This window comes from Synchiropus splendidus, chromosome 1 (assembly GCF_027744825.2).
Source record: "Synchiropus splendidus isolate RoL2022-P1 chromosome 1, RoL_Sspl_1.0, whole genome shotgun sequence".
NCBI lineage: Eukaryota > Metazoa > Chordata > Actinopteri > Syngnathiformes > Callionymidae > Synchiropus > Synchiropus splendidus.
In genome coordinates this window covers 56,067,628-56,081,391 of record NC_071334.1, presented here as the reverse complement: position 1 = coordinate 56,081,391, position 13,764 = coordinate 56,067,628, and the positions used below count along the sequence as shown (strand labels likewise).

The window sequence follows — 13,764 nt, the reverse complement described above, 5'->3', positions numbered from 1 at the left end:
CGACGATTTAGCATTTTTAATATGAGGCATTGACACCACATACATTTTAGGTTCCCCGGATTTGTGGCTATGTGGGTATAGGATGCTGCTTACTTAAAGGGGCCACACACATTTGTTTTCGTCTGTCAGACACCCCACACATGAAGATGAAAAAGTGTGCCGTTGATTGTCATGAGTGTGGTGCGCACCGATAGTCCCATCGCCGCACACAACACTCTCACCGAACAAGTCAGAAATCGTGTTCATAGTCTGTATGTCCTAAGGAATATTTAGATCAGTCAAGGAGGATGTCTTCTGGCTGCCAGCCTTGGCAATAATCTCAAGAAGAGCGAACCGGAATCAGTCACCGAACAAGCCAGAAATCTTGCGTGATCACACGTGATAAAATGAAATGGTCACATCACAACAACAAGTGAAAAGCACAACTCACGACATGAAAGTGGATGATGGTGGGTTGCATGCTATCAGCTATACATAGCGATTTTTGGTGGTAAATATTGACAATGTTTAACATTTACGATTACCGGTGCCAAATCTTTTCAGAGCTCATTATTGCTTATTATTAACATACCTCAGACATGACAGGATTCTCTGATAGGATAATCTTATAACTGTCACGATTATGGAGTGTTAACCATCCTTGGTTGGATGGTAAACAGCCCAATCATTACATGTGTGGACCCCCATAAGTAGATGCTCAAACTGTAGTGAAATGGAGGAGTTGGATACATGTGCATCTATGCACTATAATTCCATTAAAGGGATGGCAAACATAGAATTTTTCATTGAGTGTTATTTTATTTCTACTTTTCTTATAAGGACATGTCACCACTATTCCACAATGAAATATGTTCCTCCCTGGTCTTAGTCAAGTACATCATAACAATACAATACATGGCTCTCTCATCTTTGTGCATGCTATTTCTAAGCATTCAGCATTGTTAATGGTTTCATCCAAAGTATACCTAAGTTACAAGGCACCAAGTACTCCCTGAGTGCACTTTCGCATATTACCATTATTACTTGTTTTTTTTTCTCTAAGCTCAGTCCTCAAGCAAATTAAAATAGCAATTTCTTATTGCCACACTGATTTCACAGTGAAGTCAGCCGTGCCAACCGGTTCAAAAGTACACGTAAAGCAACAGATAACTACTTGCATAACCTTATTTAAATCGGGAAAACGTGTGAGTGCCTGGTTGCTTCTATCTTAGGTGTTATTTGGACCTTAATGAAACCATTAGCAGTGCTAAATACTAGCAAAATAGCACAGCGAGTCATATCAATTGAGTGAATACACGATGGTTTGTCAACTCTAAGATCAGAGAAGAGCATGTTTCATAAAGGAATAGAGGCAGCATGTTGAAACCAATAGTAAAACAGGTTTTCTGCCTGCAGAGTGTTTTTTCTCTCCTGAACATATTCGTGAATATTCACAGTCATCTTTACATCTGTAACTTATTACCCAATGTGCAACAGAAAATGAATATGTCACAACATGCTATCTTCATAAAAATAAAAAATTGGGTACACAGCAAAAAAGGTTGGCCACAATGTGATGCATAAACACTTCTTGAAAGCCCATAATGGTAATTCAATCATTTTACTTGATATATTTTCCAAAATTAACTTATCCCTAGCATAGAAATAAGATTTCCAGATTTGATGAGGTATTAATCAGGCAAGGAGAATATAAAATAGAGATAGAAAACAACAAAATGATGTCTCATGTAGCCTTGTTATTGGTTGGTTAAATACAGCTTGAAATTAGTGAGGACAACTTAGTCAGAGGTTGTGGATTAAAAGAATGTATTTGGGTTTTTGTTTTTTCAGAATGTAAAGACATTGCTCTGCCAGTCTAATCTTAGTCATACTGTTCAGAACTCTTACTCAACCTAATTTTGAGTAAGAAACACATCTGTTTATAAAGTGTATAAACTATGCTTTGCCTGCATGGTTTAAGATCCTCTCAGTCACAAAAGGGTTAATTTAGCAACACCTGGTAGGTCCACAGTAGACGGGCAAAGCTCAAGTTACCAGAAAACACACACACGTAAAATCAATTTGTGTGTCACGGTAGCACTGGTTCGGCCCTTTGTTGTGACCACGCCAACATGTGCGCTCACGACGTTATACAAATAAAGCTCTCCAGTGACAGTTCCACAACACACCAGTTTACTTTTACACACTGGAACCCCACCCCTCACGCACAAACACACATGCACACACACACACACACGCATACGAATACAATACACACGCCCACACATTACCAAACAGGTGGTGCTTCAGTCAGGAACCCAGAAACTGGAGCAATAGTCATACATTTCCACACAACAGGATACACAAATACAGATCTTTTTGGTGGACTGAAGGAAAGTGTGTGTGTCTACCTCCAGCTGCGGCACAGGCGGCTTTTCCCCAGATGCTCAGCTATGCTAACACTCAGCTCTATATATAGGACTCAGCAGAGCTAAATCAAACACATCTCATTTCTGCTGATGGAGATATCGCACAGCAAGCAATAAGAAGGCGGCGGCATAAGAGGATTCATATTTACCGAGCGTGCCAGCTAACACAGTTGCATCCTGACTGAAGACAGGCTTCCTGCTCCTTCTTTCTGGGTGGGGAATTGTCAAACGGCTGCAGCAGCAGCATCAGCATCAGCTCCAGGGCTTGTGTGTGTGTGTGTGTGTGTGCCTCTGTCTCTCTCCTCTATTTTCTCCGCCCACCTATGCACACACACTCTCCCTTTCCCATTCCTCACACTCTCTCCCCACCCCCAAAGACCCTCCTCCTGAACACTCTTCTACCATCGTTTCTCCTACTCACTCTCTTGTCCCGTCCTCTTTCTCCCTCTGCTCAATTTCCTCCTTCTGCGTCTTCCGCCGTACGTGTGCTCAGTGAGCTGCGGAAATTCACTCTGTTGAATTAATCAGCCGGCTCCAAGCATCACTGAGAAAATGTTCAAAGAGATTGCAGATTAAAAACCACAGATCCTGGACACTGATGTACAAAGAGGGAAGGTTTATTGCGAGACCCGAGTCTGAACCTTCCTTTCTGTGGCTTAAATCATGTCAAATTAAACAAGCTATTTGTTATAGTGGCATTTGCTGTGTTATTGCACACGTAGAGCAGCGGAGTGAGGAGCTTAAAATTAAAAGAATGACGGAGCAAGTTTGCATCTATCATTTTCTAAACATATCCATCTGTTAGCCACAAACATTGCTGTTGTTCTAGCATGGTTTGATGATGTCACTAGCAGGATGGCAAACATTTCCTTCACTGAACCGGTCAAAAACAGAAATATTAGTCTATCCTAGCTTAGTCAAAGTCAAAGTCAAGTCAAATCTTAGCTTCCTATTTGACATCCTCACATTAAAAAAAAAAAAAAAAAACATTCCAGACCTGCTTCCTTCAGCTAAAAATTATCCCTGAAGTCAAAACGCCAACTTTAATAACCTTATTCCTGCATTCATATTCACCCACCTGGAGTACTGTAACTCTGTCGTCACTGGCATCAATCAAGATTTTATTGATAACTTTTAAAGTTAAAGAACCTAGGGCTGGCGCGCTGGATGGTCAGTGCCAGAGCCTCAAAGAAACAAGGCCTCCAAATGAAGTCCAACATGAGCCGACCAGGGTGTAGAGTGCGGGGTTTGTGTGCGCATGTGTGCACACGCGTCTGTTTATGTTGGGCTTGTTAAGCTTTATTCAAAACACTCCAAAAATACAAATACATTTCGAGGTTAATAGATTCTTCTTCTAAATTGTAGATGTTAATTCAGTGCATTTGTGGTTGTGTGCCTTCTAATGGAATGGTGAATTGGTCCATTCAGGTTATTATGTGTGCTTGTACTTGTATTATAACGTGGATAAAGTGCATTCTCGCTGATGTGTGGATGATCTGAATAGATCTCTAACGTGGCCTACGGCCACTGTTGACGTGACTCTCTGAGCTTTGTGCAGCAGCATCCAAGACTCACGTTTGTGCAGAGCCTTTCAGGCGTTTATAAATGCTATACTCTTACTCTTGTCAAGTCATGTTCACACACCTTACGAATCACTATTCTCCGTCTTTCTCGGATGCCTCCACACTGCAAAAGAGGTTGGCGCAGCCATATCATCACACTCTGGCTGCCGTTTTAATTGCCCATCACTGCATCAATTTTCAGATGTCAGTTTTTGTTGCATCTCAACTGAACACTCACAAAAATCAAATCAAAGAATATTCCAAGCTTTTGTGACAGTTGTCATTTAGACATGAGTAAAAGTGTACCAGTCGGCAAGAGAACCAGAGCAATCCTTGAAGCATAACTACAGTGATGTAGACGTGCAAAGAAAACAAAGTCGGATCCATTTACATTTCATGCTTTCACGCTGCTAGAGAATTAAGTCCTGGTAAAAATAGCAAAGTCATCACAATATTCGAGTTTTGAAAACTCAAACTATTTTCTCAGGCATGTACAGTATTTGTGTCTAGTTCATAGTGATAGTTCCCAAGGCAAAAAACACATTTGGGGTGCATTCCCTCCATTTGTGGAGGCAATTTGGGCCCATTATAATCCTGCGGGGATGATTCCTAATTAATCCAAGTGTGGCCTATATTTAGAGCAATATTTTGTCGACCCGCTTGAAGATTAACAGGAGTATTTACATTCTTCTTTGGTGGAGATATAATCCAATTCAAGCATAACACACGCATTTTCTGTGTGATCATGCCATGCAAAATATTCAATGCTAGAAGAAAACTAACTTGTAAAAAGTCCCATAACCATAAACAAAAATTCACAGATCAAAAGTGAATAGACATCAACTTCAGAGGCAGATTTTGGGAGAAAGGTTGTGACTTCGTCAGATTGAATACGGAGCAATATTCATGCATTTGTTTTCTTGTTGTGCAAGCCAGCCAGTAGATGTTTTGTGTCCAAAATGAAATGTCCTCCATCATTCCAAATAGATTTTTTTTTCTTTTTTATGATGTTGGTTTGCAGTTTAGGATCATTATGTGCATGACCGTAGATCTATGTGGATCTGAATTTGCCTGTATTTGTGCCTTGTCTACATTTGTATAACATGAATCAGCAGTAAATATGATGAGTTACATTTTAATGTTTATCTTGACAGCACCCAGCAATATGTATGTAATGTACAGTGCACTTTTAAAAAGGTCGGGTTAAAGGGGGAGCGGAGACCAAGATCTTCCTCCTGACATGAAATTAGGGGAAAAGGCTTTCCCAGATAGACAAGACAAAACTTCTCCAGTGTGTCCTGAGTCAGTGGTGTTGACCAGATCACGAAGCCAACTCAACATGGAGGAGCAACAGCTCTATTTTGAGCCTTTACTGGATGTGAAAGCTCTTTGCCACAGACCACACAACCTGAAGATGAAACTCATTTCGACCACACTCATTGTCCAAATGTCACTTAGGTCAGACATTAGATCAAGTAGATCATCTAGAGCAAATTTTCCACACCTCACTGATCTCCCTGCCAGTCTCAAACGCCATCCTTCACTTTGGAACAGAATTTGTGTTAAAAGGCAGTCATGGTGGAGTCCACTCCACAACAAAATGACCATTGTTAACAGGAGTGGGATCTCACACTCCTGCAACACTTCCCCCGGATTACCTCATACGATGTGTTCCAATACCTTCTCTAAGCTTCCCAAATGGCGAAGCAAACTCCACAGCCAGGAAAAAAACACACTACTCCTTTTCAATATGAGGCTTGACAAGACACTTGTAGATCTCCTCCTCTGCAGTACCCAGAATAGACCTTAACTGGCTACTGTAATGGAACACATGTTGAGAGGATGAAAATCGGGGCAGCAACAACCAGAAAAAACGAATACATTTTTTTGCTAATCAGCATTAAAAAGCCAACCCCAGAAATAACAGAAACGCCAATAATATTCAGCAAGGTGAAGATGGAGCATCTGTCTTTTAACTCAGCCAAAGCATTGCACAGCTTTTTCTGTCAAATGGATCCAGTGAAAGCCTGGTCTTCCTGTTCTACATGACATTCAGTAAACATTACACTGCTGTGGCCTGATCAAATATAATGGTGAAACAGTGTGATTCAGGGAGAGGAGCAAAGAGAATATATGTGTGAGTGAGTGATCCGCTCTGAAAAAATGGTTATAGGCATGTAAACAAACAGTTTTGAGTGACACTAACACAAGGCGCCTTCACTGCAGGACGCTACCACCTTGTTGGAGTTATATGCAGCCGCTGGTTCAATATGTGACCTTTAAAAGCTTCACAATAAATACTTCAAACATATGTCGAAAGGGCAGCATTACATTATACATAATTTGCTTTCAGTGCTCTGCAGTTCCTCAGCAGTACTCAGGATGGATAATACTACAATCAGACGTGAAAGAAAACAGCCGGCACAATTTGATTATGGAGAGATATGCCTTGTTGCAGTGTAATGAACCAGTTAAACATGAGTAAGGAGAAATATTTGGAAGTCGAAATAACCAGCAATAAAGACAGTCTACCTTTAATTTGTGATAGTATTAATGAAGGAAAGACAGGCGCAGCAGTCATTGTCTCGTATTGGGGAGACTTTATCCCTTTGTGCGCAGCGACGACCCAATGCCATGATCTGAGTGGACCAGCTGCTAGCAGTACACAACAGTTGCCATGGAAACGGTGTCCAGGGACACAGCTGTGGCCTTTTAGTTGCAACTACAGAACACACAGAAGGTCATCCCTTACCTAGGGTACCTTTCGCCAGCTGCCCATGGGTGATTGTTTGGAGGGAAACAAGTCTAAAGCTTTTTAAAGCGGAATGGGGATCTTTTGTCAAGTTCGTTGTCCGCCATCATTGGCAAAGCACACCAGCAAAACCTACTAATCTCAAAGTAAAGTTACTCCTTGACTTTTTTTCGGTCATCTAAATCAAAGCAAATTGAATAGAGTGGAAAAATAAATGACCATTAATAAAACATTTACACCGGTGGATGATGCCTTGCCAGCTTCACATTGTTGTATAGAATGGAATTTCAAGCCGATGAGGCTTACAACACAAGCTGCCATTATGCTTTGTCAGTTCCCTTCTGCCTGTCTATCCACACTACTGAAAATGGGCCGGTTGCCAGGACAACAGTTCACACGCCTCACCATCCAAGACCACATGGGAGCAGCCGACAACAGATTCCCTAAATACATAAACACATGCAGGAAATTACTGTGTAAACATGAATCCACAACATGGATTATGCTGCGCACCTTTTCTCCCCCACATCACACTGCACAGCATGTGTGTCTGTCCATGTGAGAGACTGGAGTCCACTCAGCTGCGTCCTTGATGCATGCAGATTCTTTGGAGTAAGAAATCCTCCACTCCACACAAGACGGTGACACAAAGCACAGTACATGCTTTTTGCTCATCCACATTTCACTCTCATAATATATATTCTTTATAATTTACCCTCAGATTGCACTTTGTGTCGATCAGAGTGTGCAAGACATTCTAGATTCAAACTCCTTGTGAATACTGACTCACCAGTTTCCTATATTGCTGTTTCTCCTGTCGGAGCGTAGCTACTTCAAGCCTCAGCGCTTGGTTTCTCTCTTCTAGCAGTTGGAGGCGGTTTATGTTGTGAAGTGAAATTCCTGGAACTTGTTGTGATGACACCTCATATCGAGACTGAAGAAGAGAAAGAGATACTGTGAGTTAAAGAGATGAGATCATGGGTTGAACATCATTTTCAACATTATATTCTAAGATCGCCGGCATTTAGCATATGCAGGTATTCACTGGTACACAGTTCCACGTGAATAGATAAAAATAAGGATGCCGAGGATGATAGAAGATACATAGTTATCCACAGATTACGAAACCTGACAACACAAAACCAGGGTTTTGTTCAATGCTGGTGCAGTCCTCATCATACACAGCTGGGAAAGAAGACATCAACTGTGTGGTCATTGATAACAAGCATCTGTGACACAAAAATATCTGTCGCAACAAGCTTGCACTTCAAGTTCCATAATGCACTGCAACATTGGCAGCTTGTAACAGGGAAAGTTACAGATCATCAGATTCCTGAGAATAAGTATAAGACTTCTCTGATAAACACCCAATAGAGAAGCAATAAAAGTCAAAGTAAAACTTGAGTGTGAGCGAAAAAAAGAAAAATGATAATTTATCATATATATTACTTGGCTTCCATCAATCTGGCAACTTCAGCCAGCTCAATGAGGAATCCCACGTCATTAGGACGCAAAAATCTGTCTCTCCTTTATTCCTCTGCGTCCTCTGTATTTGTCACTGCTGGAGCTTTCAGGTAAACAGCAATTATGAGACATGGCGAGGGAGAACTTATTACTGCCCCAGATTGACATCAATGTCATATCTCAGCATGATCTCAATAACAAGAAAGCCCATATGGAGTTCTAAAACTGACCATAACACTGCGTGTGACAAGACATATTTTGGGTGTTTTGGTGAGACAAAATTGTTGTCATTCATGAAATTACCCATCTAAGATTGTACCAGTTTTTTTCCCCACAAGTAATGACTTGAATGTTGTTTTTCCTGAAAATAGTTTCTCCCATACAATTACTTCCCGCAATAAACATAATGGTTCTACTTAAAATTACATCCATTCTTAACAACAGCTGCAAGCTATTTTTCCTGCAGTGTTGTACAATGTTTGTTTTCTTTTCATCATGACAAATTGTTGATAAGTACAGCCCTTCCCCGTGGTTGCATATGGCCCAGTGGAAAAACGCACATTATTTCAAGCCAATAAAGGTATTGCTTGGAACTGACTTACATGTACATTCTATTGTTATGGCTTCGGTGAGTGTACACTGGAATGTAAATACAAAGGAACATATTCTTGATTTTGTAAAGCCATTCATGTCCCCCAACAATTGTTAGTTAGTTTAAAATAAAAACAGAGATTTATGTCTTACAGCAAACTACTATCCATTTATATCCTCAAGGTCAGCTAGAGGAAGAGGATTAACCATCTTTAAAATGAGGCTGCTACAGCAACAGGTCTTAAGCCTCTGCAGGATTTGTGATTCAGTTGGAAATTGTCTTAATGGTTAGAATAGCCTTTGAAACTAAAATGCCACAACAACCCACTGTGGGCTGGATCCACCGATGGAACCTGATATTATTGCACAACTGTCTCTTGTCTTGTCTTGATATTGTTAGACCAGTTATTGTTTTCTCTTTTTGCACTGTCTTACTACGATTTATTTTTATGTCTCATGTGTTTCCACAGCAATGGGGCTGCTGAGTATCGCAATTTCAATCCTCTATATGTTCATATTGTAGAATTGACAACAAAGCTACCTTGACCTCGAGCATCACGTTCATGTTGCAAGTTGCTTCATTTCTTTTTTAGTACACTCATTATTTTTTCACAAGCATCGTAGGAGGTTTGAATATGAGGCAGAAATGTTAAATACTCTGAGGCTTTGAGATTACAGGAGACCAGAGAGGGAAAAGATCTGAAACATGCACGTGATAATGATTTTAACGGGCCCCTACTGTGCTTTTCCAAGTTTAAAGGGGCCCATCATTGGGTGTTTTTTCTCTTCAGTAATAAAATCTCATACTGACAGAGTAACATCACATGGAAAAAAATGTATATACTTGATATATATATATATATATATATATATATATATATATATATATATATATATATATATATATATATATATATGTGTGTGTGTGTGTGTGTGTGTGTGTGTAGTAGAATTTTATTTTTTATTTTATTTATTTATTATTTATTTAGATAGGTCGCAACGACGCAAGCATGTCAGAAGCTACGATCAAACAGACGTTCTCTCAGTCACAGGATGTACTTTGTGATTTGTCTTTACTCAGATAATCAAAAAGGTTTGCCTCATCTACCTTTATCTACATTTACACAATCCATTTCCATACACGGGGTGTCAAAATGTCCACTTTCAAAGTGGCACAGATCCTGGGGAACCCAGAGAGCAAGGACCAAGTCATTTCATGTGGCCCGCAAGAGCTTTCAATCCATATTGTAGGTAGAGTATCAGAATCAGAATCATCTTCATCGCCAATGTCAGTGTGGACCCCACCAACTAGTAAAGTGCTTTGGCAGATTGTGCAATAATGAACAAAAAAAAGTCAAGATGGAATGCAATAGTATGTTTGTGATTCAAGAAGAAAAAAAGAGAAATGTGGTGAAACAGAGATGCTTAATGCTATAATGGCTGCCCTCAAGCATAGACCTGTACTTCCCATTTAAGTCCTATAGATTGTGCAAAAATAAAGCCACTACTACAAATATGTCAACATTTTGGCCCCTTGTGGGATTCAGTTTGACATCCTTGACTTTTGACACAAAACCACCCTATACATGAGAGTGTGTAGCGGTTCACTTGTCAGTGGGATCTCTGACAGTAGATTTAGTAGTCCACTTAATGCCCCCACTTCTGTTCTTCATTGTCCAGCCAAGCCTTTCTGTTTGTATTCATGTCTGTCTATTTATCAATTAACACATTAACAGATCTGATCGTGTCAGCCACGAAAAAAAAAGAACACACCAACACCAACAACCGCCAAATGTCTCCACCGCTTGCCAGGCTACCATCTCCCCAAGAAACAAAACAGAAAACAAAGTTGAAGGCAAAATGTCCTGTCACTGCATTTGCCAAAGACAGCAATGCTGCCATGAAGCCTGAGCCAAGCAGACAGAGAGGGAAAGCCGAACGCACCTGCTGATACGCTTCTACAGCCAAGCACAAAAGGACTCACCAGCTTATAAGGTGCACTGTCCAATAACAGGCCATGTGACTGACAGACAAACTGTGACTGTTAGATCCAGATGGCCTTTATTAGTCTCGCAGTGGGGATATTCTTTATATATATATATATATATATATATATATATATATATATATATATATATATATATATATATATATATATATACACGGTGGTACCTCGGTTTTCAAACGTCTTGGACTTCGAACAAATCGGAATTCGAAAAAAGCCGGAAAAAACGCGGACCGATCAGCTGACCCACAATGCTCACACGGGAGGTGCTCGCTCTCAACACCTCCAGGGCTGGAGCGCGCACTCCAGGGTTTAATGTACTGTTGTGGGCTGGAGCTGGGACAGGGATGAGGCGAGTCTGGGACAGAGCGTTACTTGGTTTATGACTTTGTCACAGCCAAACTGCACAGAAGCGCACATTCAGAGCTGGACACGCACCGGGCACCTCTTCACTTCTGGAGAGACCTCACTCACTCGGCAACCCCTCCCACATGCAGCGGCCACACACATAGAGGAACAGCGCACCTGCAGCAGACACTCTACATTCACTCCTACAAAAGACTATTTTAAGGCTTGGAACGCATTATTTCTTTTTCCATTCATTGTAATGGGAAAAATCGATTCAGATTTCGGCCGTCTGAAACTGAACAAATCGCTTCTCGAACGGCTGTCTGGAACGGATTGTGGTCAAGAACCGAGGTACCACTGTATATATATATATATATATATATATATATATATATATATATATGCCCTTTTAGAGGCCATATTTCACAACTGCTGTCGCAGTTTTGTGAAAAACTGCGATAGCAGACATCGTAGCATGTAAACAAGCCAAACTGCAAATATGGTGCCTGATGTAGTTACTGCTTTACATAAGCAGATGCCAGACATCTGTAACTTCTGTCAGAGCAACATTTGTGGGCGCGCTTCTATGAATGTTTTGGTGTAAATTGAAATTGAAAACAGTCTGCGGTTAAATAGACAAGGGCGTTGCAGTTATGCAGTAGGAGCAAAACAAGAGACTGTGAATTCGACTGAATCAGAATCTGAAGAGTAATATTCACACTCAGATGAAGATCGTTCAGTGGGACAATAAGTGGCAGCATGTCCGTCCACAAGCAGCGCATAGTGGAGCTGATCCATGGTCAAAAGACAGTGACAGAGGTTACAGGAATGTAGAAAAAATACCGTCAGACCTGGTGGAAGCCGTGGGAGAAAATACATTGTGAAAAGCAGTGGAGGAGCTGTGGCGTTCCTGGGATATGAGGAAGAGACTATGCACTTTAACAGAAAAACATCTGTGACAGATATGTAATTTCACTACGGCAGGCACCGGGTGACGTCGTATCACATTCAAATTAGTGATATATATTCTGAAACTGCCATCCCAACGTTGGGTCACACTGAAGATTCTTCTCTTTGACAGCACTCTTTCATCTCTAACCCTTTTCAATATAAACTCTTTTAAAATTATGATATCAAAATGAATATTTCATTGAAAAATGTCCGGAACCTAAATTGCTAAATGTTCAGTTGTATATTTTTGTTAAGCATCTGAATCACTTGACCTCCATGTGGACATCATCAAGTGTGGCTCAATGTCTTGTGCGTAACGGTACATTTAGTCACCCAACTAGTCAGAATGAATCAAGGCACACATCTGCTGTCCAAAGTTCCAAGTGTCCGAAACTCTGAGCTGTCCGGTGTGAGAAAGGTCCCAATTGTGCTGTCTGCTCAGTCGGTGCCGTCGTTGCAACGTCAAGAAAGTGCAAAGCTGCCCTGACAGGGCCTGCGTCATCATGGGAAATCAACTAAAGGCTTTAATGAGGGTCAAAGTGTGAACCGCTGAGCGAACAAAATTTGCATCAATATTGCTGTCTCAACTTTGCTTTATAGAACTGTGAGTGGGCAATTTATATAGGCTTAACTTCTATCCTCTGGTTTGATAGCTTGATAAAATGGCTTGTTTGTGTCTTTCACTTGCGAATCTTTATTATTTGTCAGCTACAATGCTTTTTTCATTTGAAGCCTCTGTGTTGCCGTTTGGGAATCACTCTGAATTTCAACAGAGACATTAATGTGGAGCAACAAAAAATTGATCAAGATACGAAACTGAGAATGATCAGGAGGTTCACCACTGAAGAAATTAGACTTCTGGCTACACTGAAAAGGGATAGGCCAAAATTTGAGATACACAAAAAAATATATATATTTGTGACATCATCCCTCAATATCTTCAATTAGTTTGTTCCGGCAGTTTGGTCAGTGTACATCACTTAAAATTAAAAAATGGAAATTCTAGCCAAAGGGACTTTTCTGAATAGAGTTGAAAAACAAAAGTAAATTGAAATATTGTACATTCTTTTCATTGTGCATTCTCTAAATTTAAGAAGTCCTGAGCAGATAAGGCATGAAAGACAAAAAAAATTCTCAGATTCAACATTGAATTCAGAACTAGAAGACAAGATCTAAAAACGAGTGATTCTCTTCATTTTGAAATCTAAATGTAAATGGTATAAGATCCCTACTACAGGTGTCCACAGTTGAAATCTTTAGACTGTTGTATCACTTCAAAGCATACATACAGGATATACAATGACGATACATTCATCCCAGGCCAACCAGGAAATGTACTGTACACCTCAAACTTATTCAGGAAGTTGCTTTTAAAAGCCTAATCTGTTCTCTGCACATACATCAAGTGAGGTCATGACTAATAGAAATTACAGATGACCTACAGCCATGGATGCCATGAGTGTTCTGAAAGAAAGGTTCATGATAAAAGTTTATTTGGAAATTATAAACACATTCAATCACATAACATTGCACCTGATAACTGAGTGACTAAGGCTTGTGCACATATTAGTGATGGGTGTTTTGTAAGGTTGATGAAACTGGATGTTTCTGGCTGCAACAGCAGGATCTCATTGTGTTTCTAGTTAGTTCATGGAAATAGATTGACGAAGTAAAATATAAAAC

General features: G+C 40.3%; 1 protein-coding gene across 12 annotated transcripts in view; it reads right to left on the bottom strand.

The window, feature by feature from the left end:
• Positions 1 to 13,764, bottom strand: part of rimbp2a (RIMS binding protein 2a) — a 64,568-nt gene that overhangs the window by 44,092 nt on the left and 6,712 nt on the right. For 9 of the 12 annotated variants that reach the window (XR_008414793.1, XM_053867205.1, XM_053867196.1 and 6 more), the window contains exon 3: positions 7,513 to 7,656. Coding sequence is in view for 8 of the 12 variants with exons in the window: in XM_053867205.1 (XP_053723180.1) it covers positions 7,513 to 7,656 (144 nt within the window). In the remaining 4 variants the exon portion in view is untranslated. Of the gene's footprint in view, positions 1 to 2,557; positions 2,708 to 2,829; positions 2,953 to 7,512; positions 7,657 to 13,764 lie in introns of those variants that run through there. The other 3 variants (XM_053867261.1, XM_053867272.1, XM_053867253.1) reach the window with 2 other exon arrangements.